Below are 21,502 nucleotides of genomic sequence, written 5' to 3'. Positions count from 1 at the left end.
AAGGCAGACTGCAGTATCTGCCCGTACTGCAGTCTGCCTTGGTTTCACTATGATACTGCAGTTTGCCTTTGTGTGAGTCAGGTTTTATAGCATACTGTATATAAAACAATTTTGTATGCTATAAAACCTCTAAGGAACTGTCAAAATGGCTTCACTTTTACGTGGAAAAATGCTGGTGGAACTTGCCTTAAACAACAAGGAACCAAAAACTGGTAAGTTTTAAACCTTTTAACACTTTTTTTTGTCAATTTTGTCTGTTTAGCTCTTTCTAGCTAGCATTAGCTTTTTTTTTTTTACAACATAATGGGATAGATACTTGGGGAACACCTTAGAGAAATTACCTTAAAGGTCAAAATTAATAAGTAATACTGACAGCTAGTGTTTAAAATAGTTACTGCAGTACAAATTCAAAATAGTGGAGAGAGTCGTCTCCCCCGCCCCCTCCTCCACAGACTCACGGGGTTCACCAGAAGTTCGCGGAGGTTATCAGGCTGAGACCGCGGCAGCATCCATAACATACTGCTAGACGCTAGTCTCACATAGCCAGACATTAACGTTACTTCGCTGCACAGTCAGCTGCTAACGTTCTGATGCTGGCTATATTGACAGTCATAAAAGCCCAACTGTTACCCAAAAGACACACTTTTTCGGCAAGTTAGTGTAACTACACCAAATGTTTTTTTTTTTTTTTTTTTACAGTGATAGGACTTAACTCCAATAAAACATGCATTAAAAGTTCAGTAGCTGTTCCCTAACAAGCTCAAATTTCATTTATTGATATATTGATTCCCTGAATGATTAAACTTAAACTGTTTGTAATTACATGTGAAGACATACCAAACTGAAATAAAAGCAATACGTTAATGATTGCCATAAAAGACAGCACTTTTGTGATACAATTAAAATATATGAATCTAATAACGCTTGTGTTTTTTGTTTGTTTGTTTTTTTTAAAATATGATTATAATGCCAAAGGGGATAGAAAGTCACAGCTTAGCAGAAAGAATGAAGATGGAGAAAACGGTCAAAGAACAAAAACAAGAAAACAGGGATTTACATAATATGCCACATAATTTTAATAGTTTGGTTATAATTAACATATACTGTACTTTTGCCAACTAAAGCAGCTGCTGCAGCTGTGTGCAAAGTTTTTGGTGATTTATGATTTATTATTTATGATATAAGCAAGTGATTATGATCACTTGCTACACTTACTGCTATATGTTATTGTATGGCCATGTAAGTATATGCAGTAATGCAAAGGCAAAGCGCAGTATAGCCTATAAAACTACCAAATTTTGCCCGACTGTCAAAAAACAAAATGTTTAATATTCACCTCCCTTTGATCTATCTAAGTGTACCCTTTGTTGTTAAATTTAATTAGATGCTTATATTTGGTGTAAGAAAAACACAAAAAGCTGTTTTTCTCAGTTTGGCGTTTTTGCTGATACTGCTCTTAGCCTTTGTAGGGCAGTGCAGTTGTGCATGTATTATGGTATTACATTTTTTTTCCTGGTAATTGTGAGTTTCTTTGTCACAATTTCCTTCTTCTTTTTTTTTTTTTTCGTGACAGAAACCAGCCATAGATTGTAACCGTCACTTTTTGCCATCAGGTAGGCTCCGCCCACAAAACACAAACACCAAAATCCTCTATTGAGCCACATTATTACAATATAAGAACAGGATTAGAATTATCTGAGACATTTTTTACATTAAAATAATAATAATTTTAATGTATTCATTCCAAGGATTGGCACCTAATAAACAACTGGAACTCCGTAACAGCAAATTTGTCAAGGTACACTATGTAACTTTTAGCGCTCTAGCGGTTAAAAACAAAACTGCAAGCCGCTTTTGGAGGAACATCGTAGCCGGTGTTGAGCCGAATTTCTACTGTCCTCCGCATGACATCAGATGATGATGTCAGAGGACTAAATTAATTTATTGTTTGTGATTCCCTTTCATTTTTATTTATTTGAATTGTTTTTAATTATTGCAGCATTGTTTGTTAAATGTCTTGAGAACATACTAGTTTCGTATTTTTGAAATTCAATTAAATAAAATGACGAATAAAATAAATAAATAAAAAGCTCCACACTGTTTGCTCTACCAATCTTTTCTACCCAATTTACAGCAAAAGTTTAGATATTATTTACTCAATTTTTTTGGTGAAACATTTTTACACTAAAAAAAAATGTAGTAAATTTTAAAGCTGTGAAATCAATAAAATATACTGTAGCCTATTAATTGAGTAAATGCAAGTAAAAAACTTAAGTAAATCTGAGCAACTGTCTCTGGTACATTAACAAATAAAATTGATTAGAAATAATTTAACATTTAAACATTTAAAAACTAATATTTATAAGTATTAACTTTTTTTTATTTCCTCTAAACCTTTGTAAAATAGTATTCCATACAACCACCAGTATACATGACATTGGCCTTTATTGTACGATGAGTACAATGTGAGCTAAAATAAATGGATGGCATATTCGTTTAAAGAAAGGGAAACCTGTGTCCCAAAGCTGAAGGATTCAATGAGTTTACTATACAATACAATGTAACATTTATTCCCTGTGCAATTTCTATTTTAAACCAATATAATCTCAATATAATGGCCAAATAATGTTGCTTATTTCTTTACTTACATTATTCTCATCTCTGCTGTCTATACATCGCCTCTTGCTATAGCATATAAAGCAATATTCATTTTACAATAGTTAACAGTAAACCTGCCCACATTATACTGCCCTCCTCAGCTCCACTGTTTGGTACTTTGGTCATGTGTTTTCTATGGGGAACAAAGTTCCTCCTCCTCCAGGGGCTTCATGACTCAGAAAGATGAATTACATTGAGCAACATTCAAATATGAGAAAGATATTTGTCTTACTGGAGATATTTGTACACCAAAAGAATTAACATTTTTAAAATAGCACTGGCACCTGATAAACAAATAGAAATCTGCCCCAGAAAATAATTAAATAAAAGGACTTGCCCATCTTTAACATTAAAATTATAATTAATTCAGTGTGAACTGCAGTGTTAATTTGAGCATTAAGTTCACAATTGATCACAGAATCTAAATATGATAATTATAGAATCTAACAGAATACAAATTTGTAGAAAGTTTGAGCTACTCACCACTAATGGTAATATGTAATTTCCTGTGTAAGATCAAACTTCTGTTGTTGATCTCCAATATATAATCTCCAGACTGATCTGTTCGGATGTTTCTGATGGTGATTTCTCCGTTTTCATTATTCCGATGAATGTTCCTCCATCTCGTGTCATCAGGGCCTTTTAACCCATTAACTTGCTTAAGACCACCGCTGGTTCCAATGTTTGTTTCTTTACATTTACGGCATAATTTTACCATCAAAGCTTTAATTAATATTGACAAACAATACATCACTCGAAAGTTTAAAGTCTCACGCTTCGATATTTCTGATCGTAATGTCACAGTGATAGCGTCATTTTAATTTGTATCAAGAGTTCGCAAAAAAAACACACATTAAAACGGGGAATTCTGGCCTGTTTTTGTCCAGTGAAGATGACAGATAAATTTATTCATGCAAACATCGGCATAGAGTTCATGATAATTATCCAGAACACAAAATCAGTTCAACTTTTCAGTCCAAAAAGTGGTAATTTAAGATGAATATCAATTCATTTTTCTTTGATTGCGTAACATTTCTTTTCAGAGAATTACAATTCTTGTAAATTTTTCAATAAATTATGTAGTCTAAGAGGTATTTTAGTAATACAACGCAATATTATAATGATTGCTAGAATATTGCATAAAGATTAACCCCGCCCCCTGCTTTATCTGTGTTGCTCTGATTGGTCAGTCATTGAAAACATTCTAACAGCGCCACCGCTGTTGGGATGTCCAAATATGCATAACCAACAATATTCATAGCACAAAAACAGCCAATGTAAAGTTTTGATGGAACAAAAATGAAGAGATGATTAGAGAGATTTTAAGGATAGTTTGTATTCCTCAATCAGCCTCATGCAGGTGTTCAAGCAGACAAGTTTCTATTTAGGAATCTTAATATTTGTATTCTTAACAAATGTACATTCTGTAATTTATGTGTCACTAGCATTACCAGAACTGAGAAAATAATGATTATTAAAAAAAGTTTATAGAACGATCGCTTTGTCTGCCGCTGACTAGAGGAAATCATGCACTGTCAGAGCCGGTTAAACAGTTTATGAAGAACTTGCTTCTTGAATGTTAAAATGTATGTTGTAAAAAGCATGCATGTGTGTATTATGAATACAATCTAGACATACTACATCTGCCATCTTAGTATTTTCATAAGACCTATGATGGCAATTGTGTCCCTGTTCCCTGATATCTACTAATTATTTCCCCTAACCTTATGGGATATTAAAGTGTTCATCCATTGTGGATTTTATAATCTTGTTGGAAGTACTGGATCATCCAGGTATTTTTCGGGCTATTGCTTAATGAATAGTGTGTATTTGGACATTTGATGTGCTGTTTTTCACATGCTATATAGTAGGGATGTAGATTTATGGTCTGTCTTGTCCCCCTGGTCTTGCGAAACTTATTGTCCCTCCCCAAAATCACTCCATTGGTTAAGCCAATGTTGCTATATCAGACTGATCTGGATACTCTAACAAACAGATCAGGAAAGATATTTTTTTTGATAAGAAGCTGAGAAGTGAGAAGTGTGCTGTACTAAAGCTGCATTACATTCCCTATACATGCTGTCAGCTAACAGAATATGTTTTTTGTTTTTGTTTTTTGCTACAGTCTTAATTTTTCAACTTGTATAGAATTACTAAAAGTTTGATACAGAGACAAATATGTAAATGTTTGCAGACTGGAGACATATATAGAGATATATTGACAGATATATTGCTTAGGGAAGAGTTCTGCACAGGGGTAAATGTGTACAGACTAAAGTCAGATGACTAAATAAATAAATGGCGGTATATTATAGAATATGAGGCGAAGTAAAGACATTTGAGAAGTGGAGAGAGATACTGGATGTCAGTAGTAGAGACAGAGAGATGACAGGGTGGACAGTTTGCTGTATATCAGTTATAATGTAAAAGTGTCAACATATGAAGAGTAGATGACAAAAAAAAAAAAAAAAACAGATTTAAAATTTAGGTGTAACGTTTGAGAAATAACTGACAACAGAAAAGCGTGAATGATGAACTAAAGCACTGCCACCATAAAACTAAAGACATGTTTGTAACTTTTACTGCTGTACTGTAAACGCATTACTTTTTCAGACAAAGTTCAACTAAATGTTTATAATTTACAGATACAACAAGTATGCTCAGTTGTAAATAATTTCATAATTATTAATTAATCTCAAATTAATTACTAGTTGCCTTTTTGGTGTCCCCAAGTGCCATTTTTCAATATTTACATTCTATAAGAAGAAAATGTTTCATGAACTTTATTTTTAGTTGCTTTACAATCAAATTTAAATTATAACTTATTCAGACTTGTGGCTTTAAATTGATTGATTTTTGAGTTGTTCATAGCACAGTTTCAGATATTTATTTTTAAATATATTTTATTTAAATAAATTGATCATTACTTTACAAAATATTTAAGCCTCTCTCACTTTTAGTCTATAATGATATAACTGATTATTTTACTTGAATGACAAAGCCCCATCTATCATCTTTCTAAAGAGTCCTCAGTTACGCCTATAGTCCAGAGTGTTCATGAACTGTGACTGTTTTAGTCTGTGAATGTCAGGTTTGGGTTTGAGCTCAACTAGTGGGGGCGACTGTTAACAGGTTAAGTCTTGATCTCCAAACTTCCACAGTATCAGTTCATCTCTTTGTATTTTAGTAACACAAGTGTGTAGAGTGACAGTATCTCCCTCCATCACTGATAGTGACATCACAGCATCTGTCACAGTAACAAACACATGAGGAGAAGAAACAGAAACAGATTAAAACAGATCAAGCTAATAATGCTACAGGTCTAGAAGTCAGAGATGCTGAATATCTTTGACTCAGATTCTTCAGATTTGCTGCTCTTTCTTTTCTTTTTCTCTCTCTTTTTGTTGAATGTTGAATTGACATCTGAACCTCTGCCTATCTAAGGGTTGTTGACCTTTATTGTTATTTTTTGAGTTATGAAGTTTAACTCTTTAGTAATTGCAGTTTAAATTAGTATGCACGCCTGTAATTGATTTGTTTTTGCATATAGTTATACTCAGTGTGCGAAATACCCGTCAATATTCGGGGGGGTCCCAGTCTCCCGATTGTTGCGCAATAGCGATCTAAATTTTCTCAATATGCAGTAGGCCTATAACATTACAATATTTCATGGATGCAAGCCAAGACAATCAGTCTATAGCCTACATGACAACACACACACACACACACACACATAATCCCATGGTGCCTGGAGAAGTGGGTATACTCTTAATTTATGCCCCCAATATTTTTTTAAGCATCCCAACAAAGGATGAACGCTCTGTTATAAACAGTGACATGTAAGACTAGTCTTGCATATTAGTTCACCATAAAATGGGCCAGTAGTATTTGCACATTATTACTTAACTTTTGCTGCTTGACCAGGGAGAAAGGGTCATTATGAAATTAATATTAGCCACAGAAGAGGAGCAGTTTTTGTAATTAATACTGGCCCACAGACTACAGGTAGAGACAACTAAATAACTAAATTTTGAGTGATTTTTCCCTTAGTCTATCCACACATGAAAATTGGACAACTTTAAGGGATCACTGCATCACTGTCTTAACTGGGTGCAGGGCCGATGCAGCTAGAGTTGTATAAATACAGTTGTCCCAAAAATTATGTTCCTTGGGGGGTTCTAAAATTTAGATTTTCCCGATCTCGACATGTGCATTTTAAGGTGTTTTGAAGGCCAAAAAAATGGACAACAGTAGCTTTAAAAGCATGTCAGTGGGCAGTAGCATGAAGTTTTTTTTTATCAGAAAACAGATTTTTGTCGCAATGAATGATCCACACTACAAAATTGAAATGCATAATGTTTATGCTTATTGTTGACAATACACAAATCACATATTCGAAACGGGAATGGCCTTAAGAAATTATTCAAGGATTATTTTGCATAGATGTTACATTTCAAAAAAACGCAAATGCAATATCATATGCTATATAAGCAACACTGCCATAGGAGGTTACATTGGCTAAAGTTGTTTGGATGCACATTGTTTTACAAGGAGAGGCAAAGTTGTGCATACAATACAGACATGACAATAATTTGCACATCTGGCGCAACTTACAAGAGCAATCAGCTTAATGCATGCCAGGTATAGCCTATCGAAAAAAATAAATAAAAATAAGGTATAGCCTATCGGAGACTGGTACGCAATCAGTGCACTTGTAAATGAGAGCCTGCAGTATGAATAACCGATCATGATGTGACAATATCAGCCTGCATTTTGTTCACAGATTTAGTCGCACAAACAGCCCAAGCGGCTCGTGACAGAACGGAAACCGAATGACACTTTAATTTAGAAAATCTCAAAATGAAGATCGTGGAACTCCAGCACACTTGTCTGTGTTTTCAGATCACCCGCGCTTCTTCAGCAGCGTAGAAAGCGCGCAAATGGTTGCCAGAAAAGACCAAGTAGAAAACGTGTTCTTTTAACTGTATAGATATACTGTTATGGCATCCCCCCCCCCCCCCCTCTTTTTTTATTTCTTTCTTCTTTTCTTTTTAATAATGTTGTGCTGCTCATCTTAGCCAGGTCACTTCTGTAAAAGAGATTCTTAATCTCAGAAAGTTTTATCTGGTTAAATAAAGGGCAATAATACAAAATAAGAGTAAATGAGTGTCATTGATCATGTGACTTTACAGACGGCTGAAGCTCAACATGTTCTTAAGATCGTCTCAGATCAAATCTATTCATTGTGGAGCTTCATCCATCATCAGTCTTAATTAATGTCTCATAAAACACTGCATTAAATATTAATAAGCAGTGTCTACCTATAACAATAACTCGAATCTGTGTGAGCTTTGTTGCTGTTGTTTACCATCCCCTTCATATCATGTGGATAAAGGAAGATTAAATAAATAATAAGTAATGTAAAAGAGAGACATGATAAGATTCAACAAAACACAATTTAACACAATAAAACTGTTTATGGTCATTTCTATGCCTCTTGTTTCTTCTTTTTAAACTTGTGAAAATAACTCTGGATTCCTGTTTGCTGTAAATCTCTGAAGAATCAATATTATAGTTCTGTCAATAGATAATATTTCCTTTACACATTTAATTTTTTACACATTATTCTCTTAACCTAAACTCATTGCTGCTTTTTAATTTACTAAAACAACAACAGGTTTTGAAGAATAAACCTCTGATTATTCCACATCATCTAAACTGTTCTCAGAAAATGCCAGTTATCAGATTGTAAGAATTGAGTTACTCACCGCGGACAGTAACATTGAATATTTGTTCTGATGTCTCAGTTCTGCTCCTGATCTTTAGTTCATAGAGTCCAGTATGGTCAATTCTGGTGTTTGTGATGGTCAGAGATCCAGTCTGATTGTCCAGCTTCAGACAGCCTTTGAATCTCTCATCAGGACCATTAGATGTAGAGAAGGTTCTGTCTGCTTTATTCATCTTAGCTATGATTAATTCACCAAACTTCCACTGAGCTGAATCATCTTCTGGTATTACAGTTTGAGGGTTTAGAGTGACAGATTCTCCCTCCATCACTGTCACATCAACACCAAACACACCTGGTGGGGAAAACATAAATAAAATATGTTAATTCTTGATCAGTCTTGGCATTTTTTTGCAGTGCAGCAAAGTTTAGAGTGAATTTACCCTGTTACACAGACAGTGTTTTTTATTATTGTACTGAAGTGCTCTTTATGCTGAAACAGAGAGATGGAGAATCCAGAACTGAGGTTCTGTCACTGCTGTGTGACTCTGCTGTTATTTAGTTTACTAGATATAGTTTGAAACTGGCTTTTGCCGACTCTGAAAAGTGAATTTCCCCAATACCCATTTCAAATAACTATTTACCATAAAACACACTTTACACTTTATACACTAGTCTCATGTAAGGATATTGTTTTAAAATATAGTATACATCAGAGGATTTGCAGGGCGATCACTCTGCAATGTGTTTAAAACCCTAGGCATCACAGGGGAAGCTAAAAGAAAGGCGATCAGATCCGCAACTGAAGCTGCAGAGAAAGCCACACGTTGGCTGTGGATTAAGAGGGCAGAACCGTGGGCAATTGCTGCTGGGACACAGGCCGGGGTCTGATCAACTCCGGTCGGGTCGCCTGGGCGAGGGTGTCTGATGTTGAAAGACCCGAAACACCCAATGACCCCAGGTTACATCACTGAGGATGTGTCCCAGTGCATCTGCATGATGTATCCTTTACACTCTTACATAAGTGTTGTGTCTCCTGAAAATGATCCTGATTCTGATCAGTTGTAATTTCAAAAAGTATGTGGCTGTATGTGGAAGGTCACATGCAACACTCAAACAAAACACATACAAAATAAATAAGTAAAATTAAAAGTGCAGTCTGAAACCACTGGATTAAAAAAAATGCAATGAACCAAAATAAATTGTTATTCTTAAAATGTTAAATGTTCCTTATACTGGAATAGCATCATTCAGATAATATCCATAAAGAATGTTTTATAGTTCTTCACAGATAGGGGAGACCCGAGAGTGTTGTAAATTGGGGTGAGTTCAAACATCATCAGTTTAACTTAGAAATGAAGAACAGAGTTTAATCACAGTCATACATGAGCACCAGCATCCTCAGATGACAGAAGAAGTTGTGAGTCACAAAAAAATATAGCCTATAAAGAATTTACAGAGGTAAAAGTAAAATTTCAGGAATGGCTCAAAAAAAGATTCACAAATGTTTTGCGAGCGAAAACATTTGCAAAATATTTAGGCTCATTTCATCTCCCATCTCATATTTTTTTCCATCACAGTCTATTTATTCTATATATCTTTTTACAAATTGTAGTATTTTGAATTAAAATGTTTACCATTTGTTTACATTTTTTAATCAAATATTTTATATGAAATAAAGGTGGGGTTTTTTTGCATAATATTTCTGAAAGTAAAACTTATCACAATAATTCAAACCAACTCCACCACTGTTTCAGAAATAGGCTGTAACAACAGCGCGTGTTACTTTAGAGGCAAATAGTGATAATAATGATGAGCTTGATAAAGAGATTCAAGTATTTCTGGTGTAGACTATAGGGGGAGAGCGGGGCACAAACTAACGCAGGGCTAGTTGTAACACAGTTGTTTTAAATACTTTCACACATGCTAGCATTACGAAACTTAGTGTATTTACTAGTTGCCATATCAACACTATAGAGAAAAAGATTACGCCAAAATTCTGAAATCTTTGTAAGACATCACTGAACATTTAATTATCTATAGTAAAAGTAGGCTATATTTCTTAGGCTATTTATGTCAATTTTTCATCTCTATTTTTTCTGTTTATTTAAAATTAGACAAATCTGATATTATTTGAATGTTATTTAACAGTTAATATGGTTATTTAATGCTGATCTAACCAACAGAAGACACTAGCCGGGTTTAAATCCCAGTTGTGCAGCTGGGGCATGTTGTCACACTGCGTTACAATGTGCCCCTATTAGAAATATGCCATTCTATACTTTCATGAATTCTATTGAGAAACCATGAGAAAAAGGTGAATAAAGACTGAGTGTCAATGTTCAGAAATTATTAATTATTATTATGTTTTGAACTATATTGTTCTGTCCTTCTGTTGCTGTGTTTTCCGTGTTCGTTGTCAAACTTATTAAACAAATTAATTATAAAAAAATGTCATTATTTTGTATGAAAAAGTTAATAATTGTATTTTATTGAGAAAATATTTTAGTTGGTCTTATATGTTTTTTGATTAGATCAGATAACATTTTAAGCTGTCACGTGGTCATGTTACAATGTGCTCCACCTATGGGGCATGTTGTCACATTTCACTTCCATTCTTTCGGGGTATATCCAGAAAAAAGTATATACTGTATTAATAAAACAAAACCACATAATTGTACTAGACATGTGAAATTAATGTGTGGAAAAATAAATACTCTGAACCCAAGTAGATTTACACAAACTGAGAGAAAGTCAAAAGTTGTTCCCCCCTCTCCTAGTGACACTGAATACCGCAAATTAAGACTTTTTTTAAGTAATCCATATTCATATATTTTTCAGGGATATCTGACTGAATTAATAAGAAGTTTAATGTGCATCTGCTGTTGGTCGATTCTGAGCCGCACCCATAACCGACAGACAGGAAAGATCACAGAGACACTGTATGCCTAAAGAGATTTACTTAAGATCTGTATTTTGTTTTCCACTAAAACAGTAGCCAATATAAGCTTATTGTTATTATTATTAGTATTCACATAATAAATAAAATAGCCTAGACAAAAAAATTGTGTTGTGCAGAAAATTACAGGTCGTCAGCGCTCTCTAGTGTTCACTACCAAACACACACACACATGCACGAACAAACTTACCCCCAAAAAATACACTTAAATTGGCGTTGTCACTTTCACGCTACGATTTATCACAACGTCTATTAGTAGAAAAGTTATAGCAGTTTGTTAAGAAACAATGGTGATACAAGCAAATTAGATGACAAGAGCAAGTGCGCATTTTCTGTTTCCGGTTTAAATTGAAAGCGATAGAAACCGAAAGTGTTGAATTAATGGAAATTAACGTGACTCACCGTCCACGAGCAATAAAGCCCCCCAAAAGAAGAAAATATTCCTCATACTGATGTCGCTGCCGACCGTATCCAAACTGAATGATGGAAGTGATGCAGGATGACGATGGACTCGCAGCAAACCGACCAGGTCACGTGATTTCTGCGAAAGAGGGAGTTACATCATCATACTATTTCAAAGAGGCCCAAACAGTATATTATTGCCCAAAGGAAAGAAAGAAAGAAAGAAAGAAAGAAAGAAAGAAAGAAAGAAAGAAAGAAAGAAAGAAAGAAAGAAAGAAAGAAAGAAAGAAAGAAAGAAAGAAAGAAAGAAAGAAAGAAAGAAAGAAAGAAAGAAAGAAAGAAAGAAAGCGGTCGCCTCTGCTTTGGTGAGAGTTACTGCAGTTGTGAGGTCAACATCTGTACGTCACTGCACGTCATATGTCTAAATGCAAGGGGTTTGAAAATGTTAAAAATGTTGTTATTTGAAATTAGTTAAATTATTTTAACCCTAATAAGACATAACAGTACAACAAAAATATACAAAAGTACTAATCAAGTTTCATAATCATTACCTATCGTTTGAAAATGTTAAAAATGTTGTTATTTGAAATTAGTTAAATTATTTTAACCCTAATAAGACATAACAGTACAACAAAAATATACAAAAGTACTAATCAAGTTTCATAATCATTACCTATATTCACGAGTGATTCATATATGGTTTTAATCCTATTTTGTTGTCAGCATTTCTGCTCATATATTTTCAGTGGTGGAGGAAGTACTGAATCTCAGTAGCCTATATAAGTAAAAGTACAAATAACCAGAGACATATTTACTTTAGTAGAAGTAAAAGTACCTCAATGAAAACCCTACTTAAGTAAAAAGTAAAAAGTATCTGATTTTAAATGTACTTTAAGTATTAAAAGTAAAAGTACTTTCATAACAATTTATTCTCTTAATGTATATAATTAGGGCTGTAACAATATGCAACATGAAACCGAAATCGCGACACTCAGATCCACGAACCTGTGTCGCGGTGTGAGTGTGAGAAGGCAGAATCGAGACACGTCCCTTATTTGAAGTTAACATTATACAATACGTAGACCTGGATAAATTCTTTAAGATTGGGCAATCCCAGCGTTATGGACGTGACAATTGCAGTTAAAACTTGAAATGTAAATTCTCAAATACCAATTGAAACTATATCCATACTCCCTTAATAAAGAAGTCCAGACATTAGAAAAATACTAGTCTACAGACACATGCGTTTTATATTTAATATGAGGGAAATATAAATCCGTAACGGACGTGACACAATTATTATTATTTTTTTTTACTTTTAGGTGGCAAAATATTTTTTATCAATCCCTGTTTTGGCAAGGGGAAAAACTGATCAGAAAATGTAACGAAAATGTAACGAAACGTTGTAGAAATGTAGTGGAGTAAAGTATAATAATTGCTGCAAAAAGTAACGAAGTAAAAGTCAAAAGTATGCACTATTGATTCAGTAAAGTATAGATACGTGAAAAATGTACTTAAGTAAAGTAACAAAGTATTTTTACTTCCTTACATTCCACCACTGTATATTTTTAAGTGCATTATGATGTCTGTGACTAATCTTTATTGCCCTGAATGAGGACCTTGAAAACAGGCCCTTTGTATTGGGAAAACAGCTAATAACTAATAGAAGAGGGCAAGCCTGAAGCGCCCATCAGATGATTCTGTGTCTGTTTTCTGTTGACCAAGTTAAGGTTACAGGGGTCAACTTCTACGTGACTTACATGATCTAGTTCACAGTTAGTTCACAGAATTGTATTTCTTTCATGTGTATTTCTCTAGAGAATAAAGTGGACAGTACTTCCTTCTGAGGAGGGAAGGTGTTATCAGTATGTTTTGGGTAGTCTGACCTGATAATAATGAGCTCAGGCCCTCTACAACCTTGGCAGAACTGTTATTCTCTTTGTGCTTTTGTGTATGCGTTGCTTATTATGTGCAGGTCTCGTGGTATGTAGCAGCAGATCTCGGGACCCTTTTCGACGACCTCCTATAGGTCAACATCGAACCTTCAGGGACTCGGACGACAATTATCTTGATTAATGTCAATGTACCCTACTGTCTATAAGTGTAGAATTGTTTAGACTTTATGTTATCTTAGCCAATCAGAAGTAGTAAAGATGTAATGAATGCCCTTGGAAATGGTATAATTGGTGTACGATTTTTGTGTAAGGTAGAGTTAGCTTGCGACCTCCTCATGAGACTTTGACGCTGGCTCTACCAATTTAACTGCAAACTATTCTTCAGTAAATTTTTACTTATTTGATTGAACTTCACAACTCCTGGTCTTCTTTCATCATATCTGGTCCTGGGTCTTACAACTGTACCCCCCTTACATGGTGTCCCACAATAAATTAAGTTACAAGCCATGCTCAGTTTTCTTGAAATATTTTGTCAGGCCTATGTGGTGAAGTGCTCCTTTAAGCATGACTCCGCCCCATGATTATTTAGCGGGCCTTATAAAGGGCATTTCCAGAGTGGTAGGATATGGCGTCATCCTCGCGTTCATCTGGGTGTCATGGTTGCTGGTGCTCGCTTGCTCTGTATGAGCTGACTTTTCTGCGCAGCTGATGGCTGTGTGGAGTTACGGAGCGTACCGCTCAATAGTGATGGCCAGATCGAGGCCTCGTGAAGCAATGAAACAGTTGAACCAAATGTGGCATATTGTTTCGAGGCTTCGAATCAATCCGACACCCGTCTCAACGGTGACACCTAGTGGTCACTTGCAGGTGTTGATCTGAAACAACCTTGACGAGCCATTAAAGAAATGTGTTGTTTTTTTATTATTATAATTTTCTAATATGTGAAGCTTGTAACCTATAGGCTCCTCACTGTGCATAATGTTATTTTGGTCATGAAAAATGAATATTAATAAAAGAAATCAAGCCACAATGTCTGACTTTTTTTAGAGATTTTTATTCCAAAATATTAATTTCTCTGCTGTGGAAGGACTTAGCCTACTTCTTTTTTTTACAGATAATTTCTCCAGCCTTTGAAAAAATCCTCTCACAAGGGACACTTGTTGCTGGCATACAAAGATATTTTTTAGCAAGGACATACAAATGAGGAAAGATTGCTCTCTCTTTCCAGTAAGTTAGTGGATCATGAGTTCTGGGTAAATACGCATCGTTGATGTATTTTTTCACTTCCACTGTGGCATCAGCTGTAGCACTGTGTATCATCTTGGTTTGATGGATGCGAGCAGGGCCGTTTCTAGCCTTTTTGGCACCCTAGGCAAGATTCCTATTGAGCCCCCCCCCCCAAAAAAAAAATTAAGAGCTTCAACCCATGAACTGTGCACATTGAACAAAGAAAAACCATTGACTTGTACCTGGACACTAAAGAGGGCTCAAACATCTTAGTTATGATATAGAGACTCAGTCTACATTACATTATCACTGGTGTTTATGATTTATATAAGTATTCCTATGACGTAAAATCCATATAGCCAATATGTACTGTATAAATTAAAATGAATATTTCAAAAGTATATTTTACATTATACTACAATAGTATAGGAAAATTACAATACTTAGGTCCTAATTTCTTCACTTGCAAGAAATAAACCCTTGAGCTTTTATTTTGGAGAAAACACCAGGGGCCTCATTTATAAACGTTGCGTACGCACAAAAGAAGGCGTACGCCGCTCTCTACGCAATAATTGGTATTTATAAAAAGCAAACTTGACGGGAAAATGTGCGGTCCTTCACGCAAACTCTGACCCAGGCGTACGCACAAAAACGGGTGAAATGAGAAATGGCGACACCGTCGGCAGATGGAAGAAACACGTGAAAGTGTGTGAAACTGTAGATCGTTGTGTAAAAGAAATGGCAATAATGCCTCTCATAAATAACATGTAGACTTCACAAAGCAAGTCTTACAATTAACAGCCTATACACAAACACCCGTTTGATCGATCTGCAGTGTAAAACAAACAAAATCAAATGAAGATTACAACAGAAATGCAATTTAACACATATTTGCAAAAAGATATAAATATGTTCTGCAATAATATTAGCATGTTATGCAATTCATCCTCATAACACATCTGTAGCTTGTCAGATGCAATCAAATGGATGGTAATAAAATGCCATGATGCCATCACAATGCGTAATGACGCACAATGGCTGATCATGCGCTTCACGCGTGAGTGAAGTTACCTTTCTTGGTTTTCCTCTGTGTTTGCCATGATTTCGCAATCGATGAATATTAACTTGTGGGCGTTTCACGGTCTATTTATGGGCAACTATGGGCGTGACATGAAGCCGCAAAAGCTGCGCTACATTTAGAATTAATTGTGATTTATTAAGGGAAAACTGCGTAGGATGTGCGTGCGCACGGTTTTATAAATTCGAATATTTCTGTGCGTACGCACGTCCTATGTTTCATCCGTACGCCACTTCTGACGCAAATCCTACGCAAAGTTTTATAAATGAGGCCCCAGGGGCCTCATGTATAAAACTTTGCGTAGATTTCATCCTTAAAGTGTGCGTACGCACATAAGGCAGAATTTGCGTACGCACAAAAGTTTTCAGATTTATAAAACCGTCCGTACGCCAGAACCTGCGCAGAATTCACTTTATAAATCCCAGTCAGCGGAAGATTGTGCGCACATGCGTCTCCACCCTGAAATAACCATATATGGAGCTTACAACGCCTAGTTTTACTATGCATATCCTCATCTGCATATCATTTGCATATGATTATTCATCCACGTGATAACGTTTAACGGTACAAGACACATTACATTAATAAAAATCATGTATTTGCCTATCCTTGTCTTGTTTTTGAATACATAAATCAAAATAGTGTAAAATACATTTAATCTTATCCACTGGCCGAATAGTATTTTTAATTGATTTATATTTTTAATGGAAACAGATAGGCCTTGGGCATTATTTGCACGAAACTATTTTCTCAGACAATCTGGTATTATCATGATAAGCAATTATCTCTGTGGTTAAAACATTTAAACACAGCACGCTACAGGAAACGTGTTCAAAAACATCGCATCCACAACAAACATTTCTATTGATTGAATTTGAATATAAAAAATGTTGTAACTTCTCAGTAATGATTTCATGTTTAAGTGTTCTCCATTAATTTGAATGGCATATTTAATCTAAATGTTTATATCATAAGTAAAACATAGTTTATATCAGAAGTATTTTATTTATTTAAGCTGTTATTTGCATCAGTTTCACTAAACGGCCCAACGCGCTCGCTGGCGCGGACATTTAAGAAGGGATGGATATTTGCTTCAAGTGACAGGTTGGTGAGCGAAATTATATTTGTATTATCTTGTATTTCTTTAGATTTTCTGTCTAAAAGTGATCTTCTGCAAGACACCAGTGCAGAGCTATAATGAAATAGAGTCTAAATTTTATTCAAATCAATGAATCCATCAAACTCCATCATAATCATATCATAATGATAATTCAGGTTGATGCAATTTGATTTATTGGGTGATGTAATAGGATAATTAAAGTTTTTCATTTTAAATAGTTATTGCTATTTGGGCCAGTTGGTGTCGCCAAAACACATACTCTACTATAAGAGTGCGTACGCACGGTCAAGAGCATCCTTACGGTGCGCACTTATCTACGCCTAGTTTATTTTTTATAAATCCCCAATATGTGCGTGGAAAATTGCGTACGCATATTTCTATGCCCATTTTGTGCGTACGCAACGTTTATACATCAGTGGTTAAAACATTAAAACACAGCACGCCACAGGAAAAGTGTTCAAAAACAAGCGCATCCACAACAAATATTTATATTGATTGAATATAAAAAAATGTTGTAACTTTTCAGTATGATTTCATGTTTAAGTGTTTAACTCTATAATTTGAATAGCATATTTAATCTAAATGTTTATATCAGAAGTAAAACATAGTTTAAATCATTATTTTATTTATTTAAACTGCGTCAGTTTCACTAAACGGCCCAACGCGCTCGCTGGCGCGGACATTTAAGAAGGAATGGATATTTGCTTCAAGTGACAGGCTTGGTGAGTGAAATTATATTTGTATTATCTTTCTGTATTATGTTTAATTTTAATTCTAAATTCTAAAAGTGACCAAAAAGACATTTAACTCCAGCTCACCATCGGTGTCGCCAAACTGCTCCATCTCCAAAATGTGCGTACGCATGGGTCAGAGTTTGCGTGTAGGTGCGCATATTTTCACGTCAAGTTTTTCTTTATAAATCCCACCTTTTGCGCAGGAACTGGCGTACGCATGTTTTCAGCCCCGTTTTGTGCGTACGCAAGCTTTATAAATGAGGCCCCTGGAGTTAAGTGTCTTTTTGGTCACTTTTAGACAGAAAATCTAAAGAAAATTAAACATATACAGAAAGATAATACAAATATAATTTCACTCACCAAGCCTGTCACTTGAAGCAAATATCCATCCCTTCTTAAATGTCCGCGCCAGCGAGCGCGTTGGGCCGTTTAGTGAAACTGACGCAAATAACAGTGTAAATAAATAAAATAATGATTTAAACTATGTTTTACTTCTGATATAAACATTTAGATTAAATATGCCATTCAAATTAATGGAGTTAAGCACTTAAACATGAAATCATTACTGAGAAGTTACAACATTTTTATATTCAAATTCAGTCAATAGAAATATTTGTTGTGGATGCGATGTTTTTGAACACTTTTCCTTGTTTTAACCACAGAGATAATTGCTTATCATGATAATACCAGATTGTCTGAGAAAATAGTTTCGTGCAAATAATGCCCAAGGCCTATCTGTTTCCATTAAAAATATAAATCAATTAAAAATACAATTCGGCCAGTGGAAAAGATTGAGAAAAACTTTCTTTGAAATGTATTTTACACTATTTGATTTATGTATTCAAAAACAAGGCAAGGATAGGCAACTACTTGATTTTTATTAATGTAATGTGTCTTGTACCGTTAAACGTTATCACGTGGATGAATAATCATATGCAAATGATATGCAGATGAGGATCTGCATAGTAAAACTAGGCGTTGTAAGCTCCATATATGGTTATTTCGGGGAGGAGACGCATGTGCGCACAATCTTCCGCTGACTGGGATTTATAAAGTGAATTCTGCGCAGGTTCTGGCGTACGGACGGTTTTATAAATCTGAATATTTTTTTGCGTACGCCATTTTTGGCTTTCGGGCGCACGTACACTTTTAGTAAGGTTCCTACGCACAGTTTTATAAATGAGACCCCAGATCACCATGCTGATCGCATGAGCAAAGTGCGCACTTTTCTCTAAATCACGCAGCACAAACAGAATGCCTATATAGGCTACTTAATTAAAGTCTTGTGCTGTTTTATAAAGGCACAAAGCCATATCACGGTTTCGATTTTAGTTCGTTGACAAAAAATAACGCCAGAGACCTTTATGTTAGGCTATAAATTTTACATCTCACGTGTTGGGAAAAGGGAGAAGAAGAGCGAGTTCGGCAAAAGGCGGATTCGAACTCGAGTGGAACGCATCAACTTTCAAGCAACTCATGCCTTACGACCTATGCCACTGTAGATATTTAGAGATGAGCGTCTTTTTGCCAAAAAGACAGGCACTTAAGAGCAAATATACGCTCCATTATCGGAAATGTAAAAAAATATGAATTTTCCTTCCACTCGCTTGGGCGAGAAAAAAATATCTTGGTGTGGTGGGGGCTCTCACTGGCGCCCCCCAGCTGTTTGCGCCCTAGGCGACCGCCTAGTTTGCCTATGCCTAGAAACGGCCCTGGATGCGAGTATCAAAAAGTTCCCATAAACTGTCCTGTGTTTCTACTGGTGTTGATGTGGCATCTCTTCTGGGGAGCCTCCATTTTACCAAATCTATCTATCTATCTATCTATCTATCTATCTATCTATCTATCTATCTATCTATCTATCTAGATATCTATCTAGATATCTATCTAGATATCTATCTAGATATCTATCTAGATATGTAAGCCTATCTATAATATATATGTATTTATATATGTATCTAATCTATCTATCTATCTATCTATCTATCTATCTATCTATCTATCTATCTATCTATCTATCTATCTATCTATCTATCTATCTATCTATCTATCTATCTATCTATCTATCTATCTATCTATCTATCTATCTATCTATCTATCTATCTATCTATCTATCTATCTATCTATTAATCTAGCTGTCTATATATATTTATATCTATGTATCTATTCCTCTACATTGCTGCTGTAGTTCCAGTGTAGAAAAGGGATCCGATCGCACGTATAACCCGGCGTGCTGTGAGTGACTGCTACTTTACTGCTCGGTGCGTGAGCTGGTGTCTGCGTGGAGGTACGGAGCGTACTGCTCAAGGGTTTTTGTTCCCCTTGCTGCTGTAGTTCCAGTGTAGAAAAGGGAATCGATCGCACGTATAACCCGGCGTGCTGCGTGACTGCAACTTTACTGTTCGGTGCGTGAGTAAACGGAATGAGGGAATGGTCTGCCTTAGATTCGAACGGAAGTCCGGCCGATCGGCCGTTAAAGAGGGTGCTTGATTGCGACGCGGTTTAGCCTCGACGCTGCTGTTTTGTTTGTAGTTCTGTTTCCTTTTGTTTCTTTTTATTTTGCCTCTTAGTAGTTGTTGTTTCTAGTTTTGTTTTTATGTGTTTTGCTTTCATGTGTTTTCATTTCAACAGTACTCATTTCTGTGTGTTTATTTGGTTTTAACTGCCTATGGCTGGCAATATCAATACCAATTAATGCTGTTTGTTCATAGGCTGTTATATTCTTTTGGTAATTTGTTTTCTTTTTCTTTCATAGGAGCAGGGGTGACCCAAAAGCGGGCAGGCTAGCCGTCCTGGGTATGGTGAACAGAAGTTCTCTTTTGAGCGTGGTAGAGGTTTTCTTGTAGTGGATTTCACAAGTGTGTGTGTGTGTGTGCTTTGGAAGTTTTGGGCACGGTGTACTCCTTGCGGGCTGATTCGAGGCCTACTGCTCAGCCTGTCCAGCAGCTAATGGTGCACCCCAGCTCCATCACGAGAGTCGACCTGTCTGTCTACTGGTTGAACTTCGTTGCTCATATACAAAGTAGTGGCCTTGCCATCTAGCCCCATTGTTTGACTGTCTCTAATAACCTTTTTTTAAATTATTTATGATCATTAAATAATTATATATATTTTTGTACAATATTCACGTCTCAGTGTCTGGTGATTGTGGGAGGGAGAAACGAATTTGTGTGCCCTTTTTCTTATGGGTATTTCCCCAGCTGGGTTAATGCTGGGGTGGCGTAGTCGTGACTTCATTTAGCTTTGTATGGGAGAACATGCCCGTGATCATTCAATTGCATCATTACGTAGCCTCCCTCGTAACGCCACACCTACACTGTAAAAAATTTGCTGTAGTTTTGCAGCTGTTTGCCAGTAACTTACTGTAGATTTAAATTTATGTTATTTACTGGCAACAGTTTGTTCAAAGTTAAATGAACATTAAACATTAACAAGTCTTTGTCTTTAAAGAATAAAATTATAAAATAACAATCTAATGCAAAGCATTCTGGGAACCAGAAATCTTCATCAACCTTTTTCTGTTTTTTTTTTTCCTTCAGATTTTGGTTCACAGAATGCTTTGCATGAGGATGTTATTTTAGTTTTATTCTGTAAAGATAAAGACTTGTTAATGATTAATGTTCATTTAATTTTGAACAAATTGTTGCCAGTAAATAACATCATTTTAAATCTACAGTAAGTTACTGGCAAGTAGCTGCCAGTAA

General features: G+C 35.5%; 1 protein-coding gene across 5 annotated transcripts in view; it reads right to left on the bottom strand.

Moving 5' to 3' along the window:
• Positions 1–21,502, bottom strand: part of LOC308702510 (uncharacterized protein) — a 207,501-nt gene that overhangs the window by 69,978 nt on the left and 116,021 nt on the right. For 4 of the 5 annotated variants that reach the window (XM_081385421.1, XM_081385422.1, XM_081385423.1 and 1 more), the window contains 3 exons: positions 8,427–8,738; positions 5,789–5,905; positions 3,142–3,297 (listed from right to left, as the gene is read on the bottom strand). In XM_081385421.1, coding sequence (XP_081241547.1) covers positions 3,142–3,297; positions 5,789–5,905; positions 8,427–8,738 — 585 coding nt within the window. The remainder of the gene's footprint in view (positions 1–3,141; positions 3,298–5,788; positions 5,906–8,426; positions 8,739–21,502) is intronic. The other variant, XM_081385425.1, reaches the window with a different exon arrangement.

The sequence above is a fragment of the Scardinius erythrophthalmus genome (assembly GCF_964197995.2).
Source record: "Scardinius erythrophthalmus genome assembly, chromosome: 14".
Lineage (NCBI taxonomy): Eukaryota > Metazoa > Chordata > Actinopteri > Cypriniformes > Leuciscidae > Scardinius > Scardinius erythrophthalmus.
Note: the sequence above shows the minus strand (reverse complement) of the source record. Positions and strands in the feature narration are given on the sequence as shown.